This window comes from Montipora capricornis, chromosome 12 (assembly GCF_036669925.1).
Source record: "Montipora capricornis isolate CH-2021 chromosome 12, ASM3666992v2, whole genome shotgun sequence".
NCBI classification, from domain to species: Eukaryota; Metazoa; Cnidaria; class Anthozoa; order Scleractinia; family Acroporidae; genus Montipora; species Montipora capricornis.
The window spans coordinates 14,884,528-14,899,205 of NC_090894.1; the positions used below are offsets into that span (position 1 = coordinate 14,884,528).

The 14,678-nt window shown below is 38.2% G+C and overlaps 1 protein-coding gene and 1 long non-coding RNA gene across 2 annotated transcripts; one reads left to right on the forward strand and one right to left on the reverse strand.

The window, feature by feature from the left end:
* Nucleotides 1–2,974: 2,974 nt before the first annotated feature.
* Nucleotides 2,975–7,258, reverse strand: LOC138027107 (uncharacterized). Its single transcript, XR_011127407.1, has 2 exons — nucleotides 7,120–7,258; nucleotides 2,975–3,902 (listed from the first exon to the last, which is right to left on the reverse strand). It is a non-coding gene; the product is annotated as an uncharacterized lncRNA (long non-coding RNA).
* On the forward strand, nucleotides 5,599–12,715 carry LOC138027106 (fibroblast growth factor 2-like). Its single transcript, XM_068874611.1, has 5 exons — nucleotides 5,599–6,203; nucleotides 6,400–6,433; nucleotides 6,863–6,968; nucleotides 9,598–9,710; nucleotides 11,246–12,715. Exons 1-5 carry the CDS (start codon nucleotides 6,145–6,147, stop codon nucleotides 11,426–11,428), a joined length of 495 nt encoding a protein of 164 aa, XP_068730712.1. The 5' UTR covers nucleotides 5,599–6,144; the 3' UTR covers nucleotides 11,429–12,715.
* Nucleotides 12,716–14,678: the final 1,963 nt, after the last annotated feature.

Here is a 14,678-nt window from a genome sequence, read left to right on the forward strand (position 1 = left end):
TTGGCCCTAAGACTAAGGATCTCACATCGAACAAATTTAAACGTCATCTGGCAAATTTAACCCTCAGTGAAGGGTAACCAAGGTGTCAACCGGTACTGAATCAATCAGTAAGTATAATATGAGAGGAAAAGTAAGAAGGAAGTTTTATTATTTTGGTTGATCGTAAGTATCCCCGTGGGCAAATTGAATTTATCAAGTAGGCCGATAAAAAGAGCGTTCGTGGGCTTGCAGTTTCCGGATTTCTGTGGTCACGTAAAACCGAAAGCCTCAAAGGCACTACTTACACCTCATGCCGCTTGTCGTGGGAGTTTTCACGGTTACAGAGTCAGTTTGGAATTGTCTAACGAAGCTTTCCAAGCTCTGTGGACAGAAATTGTCTTCGTTTAAAAGAAAAGTGTAATTATTCGTGTTCATCTGATTGCGTTACTACAAACTCATTTAGATAAATTGAGATCATTTTTGCAGGTCGCATGTGCGATAACCATACCATGTTTTTTTGTATAGCAACCGTTAATAAGTTGCGCGTTATAATTGACCATAATCAGTTTTAACCTGAGAGAAAGAACATATTCAATTTTTGCATTTGCGATCCTCGGTCTTTTTTCGTTTAAATGCGCCCACATGAAAAATATCCCCATGTTTGCGCCCGTCCAATTCAATGCCGTTTGAATGGGGAGGTGTCTCGTCCCTGCGGGGTGGATGATAATATACTAAAAAGAGTAAAGGTCATATTTTTTTCTAATAAATACAGGAAAGCGATAAAGGAGACCCCATGGACGCAATGATTAATCACTCGTTTGACCAATTATCGCTTAAACTAGCTAAAACAAACTTTCATTGCACTTAATCGGCAAAAGTACTTAGCGGCACACTACAAAGGCAATTTTCAGATTAGCAAAATCATGATATTTCCGATGCAAAACTCGCAGATGTCTCAATCTATTTAATATCCTCTGGTCTCATCAAATATTATTATACTTCAGTGAGATCTTAAGAACAAATACGAGTAGAAGAGGGGAAAAAAAGCAATTAAGTAAGTAGGTGGTAAAAAAAGTGACACTAATTTCACAAAGTGTGGCAGTTAATGCTATAAAAGTTTAATTTTAGACTTTTTCAATATGTGTTAATTGTAAGGAACCTAAAGTTGCAAGTGTAGGCGCAGTATTGTTAATATCATGAGTGCAACAACACTATTTTCTCAGTACGGCTAATTTATAAAATGGATTAACTCTTGAGAAGCTTAAACCCACAAAAAGCTAGCCAAGGCAACGTAAATTATTTACATCCCAAATGAAAACACTGAAAAATAGAAACGAATATGATTATAACAAATTCTCTCAAGAGTTCAAAGACTGAAGGAAAAGATTTAGACAGCGATAATGTACCAATTACACTAATTCAGCCTAAGGAATAACGGCGAAGAACAGTTTACACCAATCCAGAGTCTACAGACAACCCTGTAAATGATTATCGGGGTCAGCTCCAGCAAGTTTCACAGCGATGGCAATATAGACCCAAGGTATAAACATAAAACTGAATTATACAACAAAGGCTTGCTCATTTTTTAGATCAATTTGCGATTGTTTTCAAAGATACTAGCCAGTATCAAATATACTACAATACTCTTTGTTTGTCCCTCCACATTTTTCACAAGCATTGTTTTCAGTTTTTCTTAGGACCTTTGTAAGCCCTAAGAGAAAATAAAACCAATGCTTATGTAAAATGTTTTAGGGACAAAAAAGAGTATTATGGTATTCATTATACTGGGTAATTGGGAACTGTTTAAAAAAGTTTTACTATCGAGTGAGTTTACTATTGGGTCGGTCAGTAGGAGTAAATTTGAGAAACAACAACATAAAGAAAATCAGTAGCAACAAAAAATTCAAACTGAAGAAAAAATCGAATGGCAAGGGAAAGAAACGAGCAGAGAATATTTTCCTCCCACACGGGCAGAATGCCTCTCCTGAGGAAGTGTCACGTTTTAGAAGTGATACAAGTCCGACAGTCGCCTCGAGATTTGAGGGCTCTTACATTAGGTTCTTGGAAAACAAAGACGGCTTATCCAGAGGTGCAACATCGCCCAAAATAATAAAACCAGACAAATTCATCTTCAAACAAAACCGATCTGACCAGTAAACCCTCTAGAGTGTGATCAATTTCAATTGATCGCACATTATTTTCCGGTCGAGATCCCAACGACCCCAAAATCCGATTTGTAAATGCTTGAGCCTGGTTAACGGGCAAGCCCAAACATGCCCCGCCAGCCCACCATCCTGATTGTAAACATGTTCCACTTCTAGAACTGACGATCTTGACGATTCGAAGCGAAACAATTGTCGCGCGTTCAGTGGTTAAGCGAGCAGCTTTTTCTAAAGGCGTTAGAGGAAACAACGTGAAAAAAAAGAGGTGGAAATAAGATGATTCATCTTGTACCCAAAAAGTTTTGTCAACGTCGTTTGGCTGGTGACGTAATTAATGTTGCATTACGTGACAAAATGTCACGCAGTTTACCCACGTTCGTTCCGTTCTCGTTCGCCTGGTTAGGCTTTTCCTGATCCGATAAGATCAACCTGCTCGCTACAGCCAATCAGTTGTTCCGGTTTTATCTCGCCAATGATGAGAGACAAAAAATTCAGTCGCACTCGGTATCTACTTTTCTTTTAGGTATCTTTTTCTTCCAGTTAGGTCGATGCACTTGATTCCCGGAGGTCTGCTGACAGGGGAATAATATCTACTTTACTTTAATTTCGTAACCGCAGCATTTGTAATCCCTGGCGAAATACCCTTTGAATGTCAACGTTTAAACAGTAAAAATATGAACTTTTAGGAGGTTAGTTGTAATTCGAAATCACAGCCTACGACAAGGAATAACTTGTGGTTCAGACGCAATTTTTCGAAAGCCCCTAAATTAACTTTTCGATCTTATTCAGGATACAATAATTCTCCAATTTTTTTGATGGAGGAAGCTTAAAAATATATTTTAAACACATTTATTTGGGAATAAGTGAATTACAGTTTCGGCGTACGGTTCATTGAAACGTTTAAGGGAAGTTTGAGTAAACGGGTCTTTAGCAGACCATCTGGACAGCTCATGATTGCAGTACTACCTTTTGCAATGACGTAGTCATTTCCGCGTTGTAGCCCAGTCTCCTCAGCACTGTAGGGGAAACTCAGGGATTTTACCAACAAAGGGAAAAAAATCTCAAAAAGTGACAATCTTGTTTGAAAGAGGATTTCGTTACGACAAAAATAGCTTCAGCCTGAAAATGGTAGCCAAAAAATTCGCTCCTTCAGGGGAATTCAATTGTTGCTCCAGCGCCACGAGTAATGTTATTCATTTATTGAAATCAAAGTTTTGGCGTTTTCTATGCAATAAATCACTTGGCTCTTTGGCCTGCAAACACATGATAAGATATGCAATAATAAGACTGAGAAATAACCAAACAAAGATAAACAACTACCAAGAATGTAATCCAATTGGCTCTAAAAAAAACAATTCGAATTCGTTGCTGACTGCAGATGTCGTAACAATACGCGGAAAAGGAAATTGTGATACACTCCTCAGTGAATTGTAAACAATACCTGGTTTTCAATTTGGCGTCCTAAATTCCTTTTGCAAAAATTGCATGTCACTGTAACAAATCAGTCGGTTTACGCCTAGTGAATTACTGGGGCCCGACTCTTCTGGCCCCCGGGAGGGTCAGTATTATATCTGAGCTTCCAAAGTCTTACACTGCCATCCTCTTGTAATCCACAAGAGTAGTGAATGATCCCCTCTTATCTTGACAGAATCAGCTGTAAATCAGTTTCTTGTGAATGCTGTTTCCATTAACGTATATAGTGGCCTCTTTCAGCAACTTGAGTATTATGCCTTTGGAGCGGGATGTCTTCGATGAGTTCAGCTAGTAGAGAAGCAATTGAATAATATTATGAACGTCCTTCCTAAATCAACGTTCGCATATTACTGTCCGACTGTTCCGAACATCTCAGTGCCATTTCACTCGCTTGTCACTGTGCCCAATTAAAGGACCTTCAAATAAGTCAACTGAATTACTGAGGGAAAATGCTTCCTCTAACTTCTTTTCTATTTTCTCGAGGAAGTTAAAAGGGCCAGTTATTTCTGCTCCCCGTCCTTACATAATATAACATAGCTAGCATACATGTTTATTCAAACTCATATATAACTGGATATAAACTTGAAAAGGAGAGTCTACAGGTTAGCCCTATGAGTAAAACTTTCCTCGAAAAACAACAGTATAAATTACAACTTTAAAAGAGATTTCAGTTTGCATTTTACATCCAGAAAAGCCTCCAGACACTTTCTTAAACGTTCCAATGGTGATCTTCAACATTCATTGATTCATTAGAAACAATGTTGGAAAATTACATGTTGTCCACTTGTCAGTTGTCATTTATTTGGCCAAGTCCTTTGATGAGGTGTTAAGCTCAACAAAGAGAATTTCGTTTTGAATAACAATGCTGGAACTAAGCCCGCAAGTTTGCAAAATACCGTTGAACTGGCTGATGACACGAGCCTGCCACAAGTATTTATGTCCTTAAATTTTTAACTTCTTTGATTCCATCAAAATTTGCAAAGATTTTTCTAACTTAATTTTATCGATCTATGAATTTCCCCAAGACACTGAAAAATAAACCAGGAAACAACGTTTCATTTAGTGACTTATCAACCGAAATCCCAATTTTAAAGGTTCTTTTGACTTTCCTACACCCGCTTCGATCGACGTTTATTGAAGCGGCAAATCCTTACGTTTTAAGACTTCTGTTATTCATGATCTTTGTTGGTAGTAACCCATCATTGTTGTGATGCAATTGTATGATGTAGCAATTTGTAATATTTCGCTTCACCCAAACCTATATGCTGAGCATAAGTTTGTTCAACTGATGGATGTTGACAGTTCCAGAAATGTCTTATAAAACAAAACTTATCCTAAACGAAGACTTTCAGCTTTCGTGAAACTATTCCTTAAAACCTGTATATATTAATTGAATAGATATTGAAAGAAAAAAAAATAGATAAATGAAGCTTGAAAGTGACGGGAATTCCCCGAATAAAAAGGGTCTGTTGATTTACGCCATATCATTGCCGATTATGGTATTAGAAAGGTCTGAAAACAACTTCGGATTGAGTGGGTTCAGATGTTATTTTAGCGTATTTTCGCTGAGGTCTACAAGAATTGCGTGACCTGTTTTTTGGACGTCTTCCTGTATTTAGCTTCCTGAGATAAAGGACCATCGTAATTCCGCCAAGAAAAGTGAAACAACAAATCTGGTGATCAATATATGCTACATGCGAAGAAAAAAAAGACGCAAGTTTGTCGTTGTTAAACTAACAGGATTTCCTGAAAATAGCATTGTAATGACACCCTCCATATACTTTCGATATTAGATTTTGCCTTCGTTTTGCGAGAATATATTTTTTAATCATCGGAAGTGAAATTCACTTCCAAGCCCGAACAGGTCGTGCTGTAACCCTTATGTAAGAGGATTAAAATATAGCTATGACATCATACGATTTTCCCGCGCGCTGAAGAATGTTTCCACGCGGTGTGGAATTGCGGAAACGAGAAGAATTGAAAACAGTTCGTAACTTGGCAGGCGATATGGCCCTTCGCAAACAAACAAACCTGTTTTGTAAAACTATGTTAAGAATGCACTAGATATGACACCGTGATGATCACCTGACGTTAGTCATCCCATTCATACAAGCACCATATCGCAGCGGCAACGAGACTCATCGTCAGCTGCCAAGGTTTTCAGTTTATCCGGCAACGCGATTCTTGTTATTTCCGATGCTTTTAAGCGAGGTGTGGCCGACGGCCCCAGGCATCCCGACGACACTGGTGGAAAAGCGCTGACAGCTGTGAATGGGACACAAGCGATAACGTGATCCCATCTAATTGCGGGACTTTTTTTCCTTTTTGTGTCAAATACCATAATCTATTTGGGCGGAGAGGAGAGACTATTCCGGCCTCAGAAATCTGCGGTTTAAAACGCAGGATTGTTTCAAGTTGTTATTCATTCTTTTACCCGAAGGCAGCGAGGCAGAACAGGGCCCATTGCTCGAGGACAGACAAGATTCTTCAATTCTCTTCAAAAAAGAAACTTGTCAGGACACTTTGAAACATGATGTACAGAACAATTATTTTTCTCTGGTTAACCTTTGCCTTAGTTATTTTTACAAGGTAGGTTTAATTTTTAATATTTCATGATTTCGTGCGAGTTGTAAGAACAAAAGTTCATGCAGCCGCTCCAAAGACCGTCCCTTGGTTCTTACAATTGAACAATAAGCTTATCTCGTGAAGCAAACTTTAAGAGTTATTGTGTCGAAACGATATCTGAAAATTTGCATTCTCATCAATTTTCGGTTTGTCTTAACAGAACGGTCGCATTTCCCGCGCACACAAGCAAAAAGGTAAGTATCTTTTTTACATACGTCGTTTTGAATTTCAATGTTTAGTACAAATATATTACGTCAATTGTTTAACAAAATGTCACGCAATGCTTCAAAGATAAACAAGACTACGTTTTCACGTTCTTCGAGAAGCTTAAGATCTTAAACTGTTTGAGAAAACATACGTCGTAAGTAATACAAAATTTGGAAGCATATCGCATGGGTAAAACAAGATAAATAGCTAATTTCCCGTGGGATAGCGCCAATCCGGACGCTGGCACAAGTGAAACCAGTCATCGTGGAGGCTGATTGCACACCGTGCTAAATTTGAATTGTCTAGACAATTCATATAAACAATAGCAAATAAACAATTGTGGAGTAATAATAAAGGTTCTCCATCTCCAATATCAAACTAATTTTCTGCTCTGTGGTGTATTAACACAATTGCAGCATTATGCGAGAACGGTGTGGTTATACTCGACGAATTCAAATGGATTTGTGAGAATAACAGGATCTTATGTGGACAGCCTGGGAGTTGATAAAACCGACGAGAATGGTAAGTCACGATCACTGTCTTAGTTTGATATGGACTCAAAACCCTATCTGCAAAATCGAATATCACCATTGAGATATTTTCATAAACAGACCCTCTCCCCGGGTGCTGGAGGCTAAGACCACACAAGCAGTTTTGACAAATCACTACAAACCTGTTACGAAGTAATGAACGTCGATCAGCGTGATGAAAATTCACATTTTTCAAAAAGAAAAACGTTCTCAATCGGCTTTCATTTTGCGCACGCTAAACGATGTACTTTTACAGAGAGAACCACTTTGGTCCTAGTCGGATCAGAGAGCGCCGACACTCTCTCAAATCAGTCTAACTGTTCTAATCTCCGACAGCTGATTTAATTTAGGAAACTCACTAATGCCGAGAACACGGGGCAAATGAAAATATAAGTAATGTGGAATGTCTTAAGAAGCTAATATTTCCTAAGCATATTTTTACAAGATCTGTGATTTAAAATAATCGTTAACGAAACAGTGCGATTTTTACTGTACAAAAATGGTTGGCGGAAAATCTCTGTATTGTGAAGAAGTGACGTCTCTTTTTTTGCCGCAAGCAACAAGTGTGATTTTCCCCGCTAAAAGCGGTATGGATCGGAAAGTTGAAAGCCCCGGCCTGAGTGAATTTTTCCGACAAAAAGTGTTAACGTCAAGAATGAGGCGGGTTTCCATCTTGATATCTACGCTCACTATATCGTGTTAGACTCGTTACGGCCAGGTGATATGATCGTTGTCTGACAGACTTGACGTATATGAGGTGCAATTTGTAGATAATTGCACGGAAAGTCTAATGATAACTTTATTTTGCACTTGTGGCGTCAGACATAGCAATATCTTCGCCGCTAATTTTATAAGTATAATCACAACGTAAAGAGTCAATTGTCGTCAATCTTGCACTTTTTTGTTTTTCCGAGGCAGACCTTTGCGAACAAAACGGTGAGGCTCTGTGATTTGACACGTCAGCAGTAACACACATGCTGGCTCGATTATAGGCTTCTGTTAATCAGCTTTGTACGCAAGGTGCCTACATGGAGAAGTGCCCCTATCGGGAAGATTTATGTCACCCAAAAACTTAACTTTATGTTCAGGGTCGTGTGCTGTTACTATACGTGCTTAGAAATCATGTTAATAAGCTTGACCTTTCATTCCAAAGCTATTGCGCAGTTTGTTCTCGAGGCATTAAACACCCATCATACATTCTACGTTAACTTTAATTAAGCCATCCAGTGTAAAGCTATTGAGCTAAAGATTTCGCGGTGCAGCTCACAGAGGTTTAAAGGGTTAACATACATAAGCCAGTGTTGTTGTTTACAAGGTTAAAATTAGCGCCGTAGGAATTTAAAACATTCTTTGTTTGCGAATTTTCCATGAATTTAATTTTGTCACTGAGTGTTTATTGAAGTCTGTTTACCGAGATAACTGTTAACGAAAACCTTAAACAGACTTCTAACAGTTTAAGTTCTTAGGAATGCCAGTTATGAAACAGCCTTTTCCCCGCCTAACGTCGGAAAGATCTCGATACAGAGAGCTGGTTTTTTTTCTGGCATTAATGTTTTTTGCCGCAATTCTTGGCTCAGGAAGTTCTCCTTACGACGGAGGCTGTACAAAGTGACGGATTAAGACTGGCACAATTTGGAGACATTACCCCCCAAAGACATTTCACATTATCCGATTAAGATCGAATCCCCAGCAGGACTTGTCGAAAAACCGCCCGCGCTCAACCACACGAAGGCGCTTAGTTTCTGGGCGACAATAGGCGTTTCCCACTACAGACCGACAATTATTACACTAAATATGAAAAATAAACACATACTAAAATTCTTTGTTAACATTTGAATGGCTTCACAGATTTACGCTCTCTGAGACTCGTTAGAATACACCCAATGACCTCACCTTTTTGAACGCTAACAAGATAAAAAAAGTTATAGGAAAAATTGTTTCACTATAAAACATTGCGATAAAATATTAAACATGGCTTAAAAAAGGGTTAAAAAAGGTTAAAATGCGACGTTTCGACATAAGTTAAGTCATTATCAAGCAATGAAAATAAAAATGAAGTCAAATATATAATAAAATTAAAGCATGAAGTTATGCTGTTTACCCTAGAGGCGCAATCAAGTAAAAAGCTTAGCTCGAATGGAGTCCACTTGAGTATTGAGTGAAGGCGTAAGTTCCTTAATGAAAAACATTTCATACAGAAGACATTCACACTTAGTTTGGCATTTCTTAAGAATAAAGAAATAACTGCTAAAACTAGAGGTGTCAATACCACCATGGATATTAAAGTATATGGCAGAATCACCTATGTTCCTGAATACGTTGATGTAAGTGCCTTGTAGTAAAACCTACATAATCAGCATCACACTGGTCACATTTAAAATGATACACAACGCATTGATTGTTAACTAAATCAGGCTTCTTCTCCTTTGGCCAAAGAATCTGTTGAATAGGTTTACTGCGAAAGACAGGTTGAATGTCGATACCGATTTTAGAACTCAAGGATCTCAATTTTTATAGTTCCTATAAAAAGCTCACATTGTAATGAGCGTACAGAGGTCCTGTACGTCAAGGCCACACGTGGTTAATATTGATTTTTGAATGTTGTACGTTTCTTTCCACAGCTAAGCTGGAGTTGGAGTCACTTATCATAAACGGTTCGGTCGTGGTGAGAATACGATCCGTCAAAGAAAATAGTTACCTATGTGTGAATTCGGATGGCAACCTTACAGTTGAGGTAAGCAATGCATCAGTGAACACTTGCAAAACATGATCGTTGTGACAGTATGACTTCCGAGTGTTTCTAATGGTTTTGCTATCAGTGGTTTCAAGCAAAAGGGTTTTTCCGCATGTTATTGGTATAAATATGTATGTATATTGGTACTGACGTACAAAGCGGTGAAAGACCGCACGTATTCTGTTTATGTTTTTGGTCTATGTGGCTAACTCTTCACATATTGGGAGGAAAATAAGCAGAAAAAAAACATTCAAATTTCTCCTCAATCTGGTAAATCTGGGAGGATGCTCTTTCCGAGTTCGCTTTTTTTGTGATTACGCTAACTCTAAAAGCCTCTCACGAAGCCTTGACAGGGTATCGATGAAGTCGTTCCATTTAACGAATACCGGTTACAGAAAACAAATATACAGTGACACGTTTAGCCCACGCAAATGAAGCAATTCGGAGGTTATATAACCTTCTCAAGGGACATCAGGTTCACTGAGAGTCCCGATTTTTTATTTTATGGAATGTCTCCGCCACCTGGATGGATAGTTTACGAGATCGTACAATTACTTGTCTATCTTGAACGCACGGGAACCAATACATCTCAAAACTTTATGCAAAATTGAAAATGTTATAATGTGTTTCCGTCGACAACACCGTGATTTGCTTCGTGTCTTTGTTAGTACAGATAGTTTTCTTGCTTGCTTCCATTGCCAGTCAGCAGGTGATTATTTATATGACATAGGCCGACTTTCGTTCTATATTTCTACTCTTCCATTTGTATTGAACCAAAATTTCAGCAATCATCACTGCACAAGGGAACTTTCTTTAGCGCATTGTTCAAGTAAGAAAATCCACGAGCAGCAAACTGTCATTGGCGACTTTTACTCGGCTTCTACTGACTAAAAATGAATTTTTTTCTCTTTTATGAATGGGAACAATAGTAATAATAATTGTGATATAATAATAATTACTGATATATGTATATTATATTTATATTGATAATAAATATTTTTGTGACGCCCTGCGATCCTAAATCTTAGTTGCTTTACTTATAAAAAGGTAAAAAGTGACCGTTCAAGTATAAGAAAGTGGTCTAAAAATGACGCCTCGTGGAAAAATGCTCTCTCCTTCATTCCTGCGTCCTGTTCAATTACCAGGACGCTGATCTTCCAATCGGCAACGATATGTATTACTCGCCATCATTTTGCAACGGAGACGGATTTTTCCAGATTCGCGTCAGATATTTGTTTCCAGTCTGGTGGCCTGAGAAAGGTCAGAGACGGGCCAGCCGAGTACGTGGTATTAATAAGTATTAAGTGAACCACTTTATCCGGTACTTAACTGCGGATATCAATCGAGATCGCTTTTCAGTCATTTTAGATATGACATCTGCAGTTAAGAGCACCCTTTTGTAGAACCATTTAGTTGCTGGGCGTACCTGTGGGTTGGTCATTCCGGTTTGACAATCTCCCACAAAGCGTCAATAAAGACTATTCTGAATGCCAAGCAATAATTTAATCATCAAAATCGTATTTTTTTGTTCACAGAATCATGGAAATATTACGACTCGTTGCTTATTCTCCGAACGGATAGACTCTGGTTATACCAAATTCCAGTCGCAGTATAATATAAATTGGTTTCTTGGATTCAAGCGAAGTGGCAGACTTAAACAGCCTCACAACACGACGATGTCTCAAAAGGCGGCGAGATTTATGCGTTATTTTTCTTAACCAAAAATATCTTTCCCGACTAATTTACATATTTGTAGGCTTATACTGGATATAATCTGCTTGGATAACAATGGTGGGATTTTCTCATGTATTTATGTGTAAAAAGGGAAACTGTTTAGAACTATTTATTACCCCGAAGACTCAAGTTTTAGAGGATAAATTATAACATATTACACATAACATATTTATGTAGGATATTTATAGATTGGAGTGAAAATACTCTCAATCAATATAGTTTTGTTCAAAACAACTGCTTTTGCAAGGATATTTATAATAATACTATGTATTATATGAGTATTTCACATTGACGGGATCCACCTTAGGCCAGATATCAAATTAAATATTGTTTACTAGACGGACCCCTTGAAAATCAAAAGCGCGATTTTGCGGCCTAACTAACAATCAACTCTCAAAACACACAGTTTCCCATTTGCGTAAGTAATTAAAATATGAAAAGGCTGTCGATATTTGAAATGTGGGGAAAAAAAACGTTCTACCTCTGGACGGTAGGGCGTGTTCTCTTTGTTGCCACGTGGACAAGGTTCGTTTAATTTTGCAAGTTCTTTATTGTTTCACTTTATCAATATTTGGGCCAATTTCTTGAATGAACGTGTTATCCCAGTTAATCGTTCACAGCACAAAGATCAGAAATTAAGAATTACTTTTTTCGCATTTGTCGTATTGAGCGAAAATGAAAATTTCGTGAGAAACAGGATATTTGAGTGCTGTTCGCATTTCACGCTAAGTTTTATTTATGCGTACATTATTAAACATGTGAGACGCACAAAAAGGAATATAGCTTCAGTGTTGGTTTCTCCCACAAGAAATAGGCACTGATTTTTTTAGGATATACAAAATAACTGACCATGCGGTGGTAAATTACCCTTGTGGTAACATTGAAAACAAACAGACGAACACAGCTAATTATTCACAGCGCTGTGAAAATTTTTCAGTCTTTTAAGGTTATACCAATAACACAAAATACAAATAGAGCATCAGTTAGATTGAGACATATAAGGCCTGTTTCTGGCACACGAGTCCTCATTGGCCTTCTTGGGCCTGTTTATGCATTTCAGTTGCATTTTGTAAAGCCAATTGTAAAAGCTTGTAAATAGACAACCTAATTTATTTGACTTGAATGTACCTAAATATTAGACATAAGTTATTCGAAGCGACAATACCACGCAAATCTTATTTATCATGGTGTAACGTATGTAATTTTTTATTCGAAATTGTTCTTAAGTTATTTAAAATCAGGTGTGCGAAGTTCCAATAAACAACGCAAGAACGTAATTTTCGTGATAATTTTATTTTCCTCGGTCTCTCATTCAGACCTGCCAACCCCTCAGAGCTCAAAATCTGGAGGTGGACTGCAAAGACCTGGAGATTCAGTGAAAAAACGGGAAATTTTATAAATTGCCTCATTTAATTGTCAATACTTACAAAGGTTAAATTTAACTGGTACACAAGTGCAGTAGCTAAATATACAGATACGCAGCAGTTGCTTTCTTTGCTGAAGCTAAAAGTTCGCTGTCAGGTCTCCATTTGTAGCTAGCAAGGTGTACTGTTCTCTGAAAATGCCAGTTCAACGCCAGAATCTGAGTTTGACCATAGTTAATAGAGGGTACTGGTTTTGAAGCTCGGCAAACATCAAAGGAGCAAACAAAGATGCCAAGATTAAGGTCAACGACCGTGCACAATCTTTTGTTTTGCGCTCATACACTATGCATGAATTAAGTAACCAACACGTTTCTATTGGTTAGTTCCTCAGTACGCAGTAAACAACTATTGTGTTTAGTGCACGGTCAAGGCCAAAAAAGAGAACAAAAACATGCGACAAAGAAATTTGCCGGGTTTGATAACCATTCCCCTCTTATTAACTGTGGTTTGACAAAGATCACGACCACGCTTGCCTGAAGCCATTTTGTTCAACATACGGGCACTTATGACGAAAGCATGCCCAGGAATGTATGAAATCGAGGAACTTCGTCCCCAGACTCCGTGTGCAATGCAACGAACGAGTGTGCAGCATGGATGCGATCGATCGGTGAAGCAACGGGACGAAATAGAATTCACACTTTTCGCTTCTTGTCTGAATTTGGCAAAAAACCGAGAGATTTCAGTCTTTGCTGGGAGGCCGGGAGAAAAGAGAAAAAACCCGGGAGAGTTGGCAGGTCTGCTCATTCCTTTGTTTTGTCGAGGAAGCAGAGAGGCAGAGAAGGTGTTTTGCCTGTAGGAGACTTCACTGTTTATAAAAAAAAATCTTTTGCTATTTACATTTTGCCAACCACAGAACAAAAGAATCCTTTGTTTCAACAGCCAATAGATCTCTGGTTGGGACATTAATGACAATAGGTAACGTTACGGTGAGTATCGCTCCAGGATTCATGATGAAGAGCCGATTGCTCGTGTCGGCCGCCATTTTGAATGGAGAGAGGCTTGAAAAGGACTCTTCTTTTCGACTATGGTGATCTCTCGGAAAACCTTAAATAACAACGACCACAACCAGGTTTTCTGAGCCCGCGAGACTGAGCACCCCCCGCAAACCATTGTTTTAACGAAAAACGCTGGTCAGCAATCTGGTTTCGGTCATTGCTGTCTAAGGTTTTCCTGATCTCTCCCCAGTACTCATCTTCATCTAAAATCACGATGGCGGTGACAGAGATAAAGCAATTTGATTTCCTGTTTCCTATGCGTGGCAATGTTTTTAAACAACATTTATTTCAGTGTTTGCCCTAAGAGCCCAAAGTGATCATTAAGAGAGTTTACGCTGTTTACAATTATCTTATAAAAATATCACACGCCACAATAGAAAACACACAGTACAGGAAGTCAACTTTAACGATTGGAAAGAAAATGAGAGAGTAAACATTCTGAAATAAACCAACATTAACTTGAAAATCAATCATGGCAGTTTTACAATTCTTTTACAAAGGATGTTGACGTTATTCAAAACGCAGGAGCAATTTGCTTGCGCAATTGTCAATGATGCGTTGCAAAAATGGTGGATTTCCTCATTCTTTGGGTAAATACGGTGATGTAAATCTAGTTCTCGCTGAAACATATAGAGGATATTACACGGTGGCGAGAAGATATGAATTTTACGTTTGAGTGGCAAGAACAATATTGTTCTTGCCACGAGAACATGAAAATTCATATTATCGAGCTAACGTGTAATTCTCTTTTTATCATATGGGCAATAAATATAAATGGTAGAGATTGAAAAGCGGGCTTTAATACAAATGCTGAG